At 42.5% G+C, this 9,251-nt stretch overlaps 1 protein-coding gene across 4 annotated transcripts in view; it reads right to left on the bottom strand.

Moving 5' to 3' along the window:
• Positions 1 to 440: 440 nt before the first annotated feature.
• Positions 441 to 9,251, bottom strand: part of HECW2 (HECT, C2 and WW domain containing E3 ubiquitin protein ligase 2) — a 197,397-nt gene continuing 188,586 nt past the window's right edge. For all 4 annotated transcript variants that reach the window (XM_081023226.1, XM_081023227.1, XM_081023229.1 and 1 more), the window contains 3 exons: positions 8,831 to 8,916; positions 6,069 to 6,181; positions 441 to 2,260 (listed from right to left, as the gene is read on the bottom strand). In XM_081023226.1, coding sequence (XP_080879352.1) covers positions 2,149 to 2,260; positions 6,069 to 6,181; positions 8,831 to 8,916 — 311 coding nt within the window. In that variant the 3' untranslated portion in view covers positions 441 to 2,148. The remainder of the gene's footprint in view (positions 2,261 to 6,068; positions 6,182 to 8,830; positions 8,917 to 9,251) is intronic.

Here is a 9,251-nt window from a genome sequence, read left to right as displayed (position 1 = left end):
TTTAAGGAAATTAAAGACTTTTTAAAAAAATCCTTTTTGTCTTTCAGGATGACCTCTGTATCACCAGCTGCCACCTCCACTCTCAACAGAACCAAGCTTCTAAGCGGAGAGGGTGCAAGAGGGTGCTAGTCTTTATTTTTGACTTTTGCTATGCTGGGCTTCAGGTGAGTGGGAGATTGTTCTCACAGCAGAGACAACTATGAAGAGCAGACGTGGAACACCCATCAACAGCAACATGAAGAGGGAGAAAGCTCTGCGGTCTTAGATCTGTCTCCTCGCAGCGAGGACTTGCAAAGCCATAGGTACCATCTAGGCTGGTAGGTCCTAGAAACTTTTGTTTCAGCGAAATGCATTCCTTCTTAATGATCACGGGAACAAAAGGAAAACTGTGGATACCATGCTCCCCACTGCAACACATGAAAATGGCCTTCAGCATGGGAGATTCTTGCGAGGAATAGGCTCAAACCTTTTAATGTTTCTGAAATTAAATGCTTGTTTGACATGGTGGATTCATGCTTTCAGATATATCATAGAAAAAAGTACTTCATTTTAATAAACATTGTTTAAGAAAACTACTCAGTGAAAATGCAGGCTTAGAAAGACACTAGAAACGGTTTACATCTTGGAGATGGTTCGCTGCTAAACGTGAGTGAAGGTTCCTAAGCGAAGGTTCGTCCTTTTTAAGTGCTGACCATCTTGTGTGTTTTTTTCTTTTCCTTTCCAGATCCTCTGTAGTGCTTGTAAGAGTGCTGTACAAAAGAAAAATGTTTGCAGGGAAAATACGAAATATCTGTATTCAACACTATTCCATAAAATTAGTTAACGGATGAAAAAAGAAAAAGGAAAACCAAAACAAATAAAAATACATTTGAAATAAATGCATATTACACATTATACATGTAGTGAGCCTTACAAAATTATTACTTAATGTGCACAGTCCTGATATTATCTACAGACATGGGACTGTGAAGAAAGCTCTGTTTCTTAAAGCAGCTACTTCTTACAGGTTTGTACGAGTGATGCAGTTTTCTGCCACTCAGTTCACAATGTCCCTTTGACTTTGGTACATTCAGTGCAAAAAATAGTTTCGGGAATATCTTACCCTTATAAAAATAAAAGGCATATATATATATATATATTTATATTTATATATGTATGTATGTATCCCTTGAGAGTGCTTATAGAATCAAACACAAGAACGATATCTATTTAAGCATGGAAAAGTGAAAAGAACTCAAAAAAAGGTATTTTTTCCTCTATTTTCTTATTTACAATTTAAGGAAATCAATATCATGATTTTACAAAAATAAACAAAAGTTACTGTGTAAGAGGTTGTTTTTCTTCCTGATATGCTGTGGTAAAGTCTAGTTGTTGTTTTTTTAAAAAGGAACACTTTTCATGCAGTATAAAGCATTAATCAATCATTTTTCTCTTATAGTAGCTCATCTTTTGCTAAAGACACTATTTGCATATACATTTGTACAACCTACCTAACTGCAAGTCATTCTTGCTGCCAACTTCCTTCATATTAAGCCCCAGAAAATTTGATCTTTACGGTGCACCCCATGCAGGCACTCAAAGTCTTAGGTAAAAAGCAGGTATAGCATATTTTAGTACTGTATTGTATATGACATAAAGTAGTGTACCATTGGGAATTAACTTCTATCATATTAAAAACCACGCACACCAGCATTTTCCATTTGACTTCCTACTATTTAGCAGTGGGCTTAAAAAAAACCAACTTCATATGTCGTCTTGAACTCTGTTCAAATACTTGGGTGAAATCCATTTTTGAGATAGGGAAGATTTATGCGGTAGCCCTGATGCCGCTCAACACTTGTTGTCCTGTCTCTTTATTCTTAAATTATACCAAATATTAAAGTTTGGTGGTCAAAAGAAAAAAAGAAAGAGGCCAATTGGAGAACTGTAGGTGTCCCCCTACAGAATACATCCCTTGTTATGTACTTGTGTGAATGTTTCAGAGCTTGTAAGAGCTCCCCAATCTAGCCTTGCTCACTCAAGAAATTCCATCACACAAACTGTATTGTAAAACAAGTTTTCCTCCAGCAAATGCAATGCAGGCATTCATGTATTCTTTAAGAAACGGTCCACGGAAGGTCCAAGAAGCTGGGCACTACGGTTTGTGTTTTACTCGAGTCCAAATGTGCTTGTCTCTTCAACGGCCGTCAACAGCTTCTCATACAGCATGGAAAACGATGGGTACGGCGGGAGATCAAGACGATTGAAGCACGTATGAGCTCTGGGGAAGAACAAGAGGCAGGGGGAAATGAGTGGAATTCAGAAATTTACACCAAAAAATCAGCAGGAAAACTGGTAATAAGAGCTTTCCCCCTCATACCCTGATTTAGTACTTGGTTGTGTGAATTGTTCACACAAACACAGCAGGGATGTGGGGTGCAGGAGCCCCAAATTACTCAAGAATTACCCAACCTCCAGATGTGGTTGGACTCTAGCCCCTATCAGCCCCAGTTAGCAGAGCTTACAGCAGATGGAGCCTGACATATGCTCTCCACCTCTTCCATAGCTAAAGGAGCCTTTGTGTATCCATGAAGTATCCAGGGCCAGGGCCTTCTCAGTGATGGCTCTGACCTGGTGGAATGCTCTGTCCCATGTGACCAGGGCCCTGCAGGATTTAACTGCCTTCTGCAGGGCCTGTAAGACAGAGCTATTCCGCCTGGCTTTCAATTTGAACTTAGCCTGATCTTTTATTCCCCTTCTTTCCCTCCCCCTTCCCTTTTTATGAAGAGGGTCCCACAGCTTTGGGATCCCACAGCTAATTCTTCCCTGGTCTCCTCGCTGGCCCAAATAGGACTAATTTAGCCAGCTAGCCCTGGTGATCACCTAATGTCTATTGGATGGATTTCCCCCCCAAAATTGATTTTTGAATTCTGAATTTATAATAAAATTTATTTATTTATTTATTTATTTATTTATTATTATTATTATTATTATTCATATATTTTCCCATTCAGCAGAGTTCCTACATCACTGAAGCATTCCAATGGGCAATAAAACCCAGCAGCAAAGTTCAAAGGAATCACACAAGGCACTGGTCATGATATATAAGAAGCCAACTACACGCGATGTGGTCCAGCCATAGTTCCTGGCCCTGCGTCTGCTCCATCCTCACCTTCAAGAGCAGTGGGAGAGGCTAACAAAAGTGGCATGGAGAGAGCCGAATTACAGGTACACGCAAACCCCCTCTATCCTCCTTATCCGGGGCGACACATCCCATTTCCCCGCTTGAGGTGGAACAGGAATGCCGCCCCGCGCCGCCTCCACCAAGGGGCAGAGAAGTGACGCCAATGTCAGCGCTGATTTTGGGGGTGAGGTCTCCCACAATTTTGGCGAAACCTTGCCACAAATCTGTGCCAGTAACACTTCTTTACCAGCAGCAGAGGCGCGGGGCAGCCACAGGAGCACTGCCTCAAGGCTTTCCGGTGGCCTCACTTTGCCTCATGGCTATGCTGGCCCTATCCTCTGCACTCTTATCAGTGCAGACATCTTCTGCTGGTCCAGCTCTAATACGTTTCCGAGCACAATTCAAAGTGTTGGTGCTGACCTTTAAAGCCCTAAACGGCCTCGGTCCTGTATACCTGAAGGAGCGCCTCCACCCCCATCGTTCAGCCCGGACACTTAGGTCCAGCGCCGAGGGCCTTCTGGTGGTTCCCTCACTGCGAGAAGCCAAGTTACAGGGAACCAGGCAGAGGGCCTTCTCGGTAGTGGCGCCCGCCCTGTGGAACGCCCTCCCACCAGATGTCAAAGAGAAAAATAACTACCAAACTTTTAGAAGACACCTGAAGGCAGCTGGGGAAGGGAAGCTTTTAATGTTTAATAGGTTACTGTATTTTAGTGTTTTGTTGGAAGCCGCCCAGAGTGGCTGGGGAATAAATAATAAATTATTTATTATTATTATCATCATCATCATCATCATCATCATCATCATATTGGAAGTGGGGGGCAATGGAGTACGAAAAAATGCAGTTGAAGGAAAGGAAAGGTCTCAGTTCCTCTCACCAATACAGCTATTTTAAAAAAGCAGGTGTGTTAGATGTGAATGGTACAGACATGTGAACAGCAATGGCTGCCCTCACCACGTCATTGTGTGACCCTGCTTCACCCCAGAAACCTACGAGGATGAGTATAATCCTGATACGCTTCAGCAGGTCAGATCTTAAGAAAATATTTGCTGCCTGAGAGAGCTGGGACCACGAGAGCGCAAAAGGCCATATTTTAAACAGTAATAGTGAAGAGCCAGTTGACACCCATTGCCGCTTCCTGTCTCTTAATAATAAGCAGCCTAAGCCAGCAATCTGCTGTGTTTGTAATTGAAAGCCTTTGAAGCAGGTACAGCCCAGGGCTGAAGGAGCCAGGGAACTTATAAAAACAAATCACTTTTCATTCAGCTCCGAACTGAGGTTGAGACGGTCACTTGGTTCAGAGGGGGATCAAGGCGCCGTTCCTTGAAAGTTTTGCAGCGGGGGATGGGTTGTTATCTCACGCTTTGTTTAAACAAACTCTCGCACGCTTACAAATACCTCTGAATCACGCTGAGGTTGTGGCCCCAGTGTCAGCAAAGCAGGAGCGCTGGGCATTAAAAAGACCCGATTTGTCTCCAGGAAAGCTTCCCCCGGGGGTTGCTAAAATTATTTGTTTTGTAGCGTACACTGCGCAAAGGTCAAGTTCTTTCACCGCAGCCGTTCTCACTGAAACTGTGACGTAGATAGGTACCTGCTCTTTCTACTCCCACCAGTGGAGAGCTGGGGCTGAGAGATAATGGTTTGCTTAAGGTTGCCTGCTGCTAGTACTACTGAGGATATTCATGGCATAGCTGGGTTACTAGAGGTGAGCTTGCTACCTCTTCCCACACATTCTTTCACTGTGCAGAATAGAAAGCTCCATTAGCCAAGGATAGGATCGCCTGGCAGCGCCAGCCTGTTTGGGTCTTTTGACTTGACGATGCAGGGAAACAGCAGTTATTTATTTATTATTTAGCAAACATTATGCACCGCTTACTAAAATAAAAGACCTATAAGTGGTCTACAGAATGTGGCCTCTCTACACCCACCAGTGTATACAAGAAGCCAGAAAAACCACAACAGATCGTTCTCATCCAAATATCCTGAAATCTTTATATCTGCTCTAAAAGCAGCACTTTCACCCTTTTGGTTTTGCCCATAATGGGTGAATTTGACGGAAAGAGGTACCCCAGGTGCTTGGATACATCAACATTTAGAATCTCTTTCAGAATTACAAAATCATACAAAGTTTTAGTCTTGGTTGGGCAGAGTATCAAACAGTGTAATTAATATACTGCCAAAAATCTTTGGTGTGTGTGTTTTTTTATTGCTTCTGATAACATACCCTTGATAGTAGATGCTTTAACTCTTAAATGATCACCAAATATCCTTTTGATTTTTTTTAAAAAAACAAATAAACATTCAAGAGTTTCAGCTAGAGTGCTTTACTAAAAAAAAAAATCAGAGAGAGCACTGGAATAACAAATATCACTCAGTACTGTTATTATGCAGCCAATCTCTCCTCTGTCTCGTTGGTTTGTACTCTATTTTAACCATAGTGGCTGTGATGACCCACATAGTTTTGTTTACAAGCTTATGTGACATCATCATGTCAGGTGTAGAACCTTGGCTACTGCAGGTTGCCACAGCTAATAAGAGTAAATTGGAATGTGGGCAAATAAGTAAAAGAACAAAAGAGAGAAAAGGAGGAGGGAGCAGAGAAGAATTGTATCAAAGCAAAGCAGAGGTGCTTGCACTGATTTCGGAAAATTGCTGAAGATGGGGCCACATTCTCAGAATAAAAGAACAAAAACTAGTTTCAGTTTAGCTCTAAGCAGAACTAAGGCACAGCGCTTTTCTTGAGGCAGCTCCCATTCAATCTGCCCATTGGCTTCTAAAGAGGTGTTCCCATAATTCTAAAAGTTGATGATAGAAATAACTCGGTTGACAGCATGGTTTCCCCATAGAAACCTGAATTATTAAATACCAAGTGGATTTATGTTTTAGGAAACTCAAGTGTTACTTTACCTGGGCAGAGCAGTGATCTTCCCCCATTTTTCTACACAGAATCTTCTTGGTCCATTGCTCCCCCTCAGAGAAGCAAAACCTTCATAAGGTATACTAGATGTGCCTGTAACAAACTGAAATCCAAAGCAATACACCATAAATGATTATTGTGGAAAATAAGAAAAAGTTTGATCTAGTGTACGGTTGGGGCTGCCTCTTGTGTTATAAAGGCCACACACACACACACACACACCTTACTGACTTGTCCTATCTTTGAATATGTATCAATAGGTAATCGCAAATGTGAAGCGGAATTTGTTTTTTTTCTGTGAGTTGCAACTCACAGTGGTATGTGAAGAAAAAAAGCAAATTCCGCTTCACATTTGCAATTACTACTGATACATATTCAAAGATAGGACAAGAGCCAGTAAGATGACAAACTCAGTAGGACTTACATTCTATAAACATGCATAGCATTCAGCTGTTCACTTCTTGGAGCCAGCATTTGTTAGAAGGGAGGAGGAATCAGCACAGGGCGTGTTTTGACTATACAAGAAGCACTCAGGGCTTCAGATGGACCTGTAATTAGTTCCAGGGGGCTTTTGACTTGGGTTTCTCGAGTAGTTTCCTCCATGCCACAAGGAAAATGCAAAAGATGTTTGAACAGCAACCGTTATCGCAAAGAGGAGGGAAATCTCTTGTAGGCATATCCAGGCCCTTTGATGAAGGTAAACAGCTGTTTCCACGAGTCTGCCTAGCCAAGGTATGTTACTGCTTTTGTAGGGTGCATACATTATCATCTTGGCAATGGATCAGGAAGGGAAATTTTGATTGCCTGATTCTATTTCATTGAGCAAACAGTCCAAACCCCATGAACTGAACTCAGCATTAATTTACTTGCTTGTGTTTTCTTGTTTGTTCATTGTGCAGATGCAGAGACAGCTTGTTTAGAGTATTATTGGGCTCAGCTTTGATCTTCTGCATGAAATTACGGTTCCAATGAAATTTTAGGCTATCAATTTTATCACATGATAGCATAGCGGCCGTCCCATGTAAGTTCCAGTGTTACCTCTACAGCAAGGCTGCCCATACAAAACTGCTTTGCCACAACCAGCTTCCATGTTGCACCATGTAAAACACAGACCATGCGGCTGATCATGTGACTATTTCCCATGTCAGTAGTTACAATGGAGGTTTGGCCTGATTCAGGCAACCCACATGGCTGGTGACCTTCTACATTACCAGGGTAACATGGGAAGTGACTACAGGGAGGCAGCTTGCCGTGTCACTAAGGTAACTTGCAAATTTAAGCACAAACAACACATAAGGGAGGAAAAAACAACAACAATTACTACGACAGTTTAATGTCCATCTGCTGCCAACAACGAATTCCACTAATGCTATGACTCCAGTCCCTTAAGGCCTAATGAAAAGGAGGGGAACCGCCGAGACTAATTTCATGCGCCCCCTGGGCGTTTCTGGGGACTCTCCATCATTGAGGTGGTGGGTAAAGTTGGTGCTCAAGGCCACTGTTAAGTAAAAGGAACTGGCCCCAGAGGTGCTTGAGGAGGAAGAGAGGTGGTTCCTGGCTGAGGAAGTTGGTTCTGGAGTGGGTGTGGCCTACCAACAGTTGAAGAGAAACAGGAAATATGGAAGATATGGAAGAAGAAGAAGAGAGGAGTTTGGATTTGGTATCCTGCTTTATCACTACCCGGAGGAGTCTCAAAGCGGCTAACATTCTCCTTTCCCTTCCTCCCCCACAACAAACACTCTGTGAGGTGAGTGAGGCTGAGAGACTTCAGAGAAGTGTGACTAGCCCAAGGTCACCCAGCAGCTGCATGTGGAGGAGCGGGAAGCGAACCCGGTTCACCAGATTACGAGTCTGCCGCTCTTAACCACTACATCACACTGGCACAAGCACACACACACACACAAAATATACGCAGTTACCAGGGCTGTAGCTAGGGGGTGGCGAGGTGGACCCCCGCCAGGGGCGCAGGCAATTGGAGGAGGCGTAAAATCGGCTTTAAAATATGTCCATAAATATAAATATTGATTATTGCCTCATAAGAAATGGTTTTAAATAGAGAGTGAATTGAATGGGTGGGTGAGAGGGTTGGAGGAGAGGTGGAAAGAAGAGCTAATTTTTAACCACTACACCACACTGGCTCAGTCTCAGAGGAGACTGAGAAGCCTAGTTCACTGTTGGTATAAAACATATGTTAAACAGCCATAGCAGTAGTTGAAGAAGCCTTATTTTTCCCTTATGTTGCTCCAATATGCATTATTCCAGGAGCTCCGGTGAGTTTCCTCATTACTTCCCTTTTCTGGCTTGGGGAATTCTGCTTGATGTTCTCCTCGCAGACATTTCTCTGTTTACATTTAGTCATTCCTTAATCACTTTTCAAAAACCCACAGCTAAGCAGAACACCCAGATGTTTTCTACTAGCAGCAACTCCAGTGAGCAGCATTTGAGGGAGTGAGATTGACCAAAGCTTCTATCCAAGCCACAGATATCACTACGCTCCTAACAGCTGTTAAGTGCAGGAAATGCCACTGTGAATACATCACTAATTTGCTCCTTCTGCTTGAACCTGATTATCAAAATTCTAAACCGGAAGACAAAACACCCTAGAACTATAATTTCATTTATTAAACGGGGGGGGGGGGGGGGATCTAGAGGGAGGTGAGTGAGCTATTAAGCCATGAAAGAGTTTTGGGTTTTTTTGTTACAGTTGCGTCAACCTAGATTGAACAGTTTGACATAACAATTGATCTCTTACCTGTAATAGCCTGAGTCGCTGTTCATTGTTGAATCTTTCTACAGCAGCCCAGAACCACCGAATTACGATATGATTGTCATGATATCCTGTTTGATGAGAATGAAGAGCAAAGCATTTGGGGTCATTTTACAAGAGAAGAAAAAAAAACACACGTGACATATCGAACATTAACAGGGTTCCAAGTTTAGGCCTCCGAAATCAGCCTACAGAGAAAAGATGCCTACTACTATCCTAATTCCAACCCCCCTGCCATGGGAAAATCAATATTTTCATGGATTATTAAGGTTGTTTAATCAATTGAGGAAAAACCTACACAAAGCACCAGGTAATGACATAGTAGTATTCACTTGGTTTGGGCACAGTTATCGCATTTGTCTCAAAACTGATTATGTCTTCTTACTGCGGACTCTAGTCTAGTTAT

This window comes from Podarcis pityusensis, assembly GCF_964106645.2.
Source record: "Podarcis pityusensis genome assembly, chromosome: 1".
Classification (NCBI taxonomy): Eukaryota; Metazoa; Chordata; class Lepidosauria; order Squamata; family Lacertidae; genus Podarcis; species Podarcis pityusensis.
Note: the sequence above shows the minus strand (reverse complement) of the source record. Positions and strands in the feature narration are given on the sequence as shown.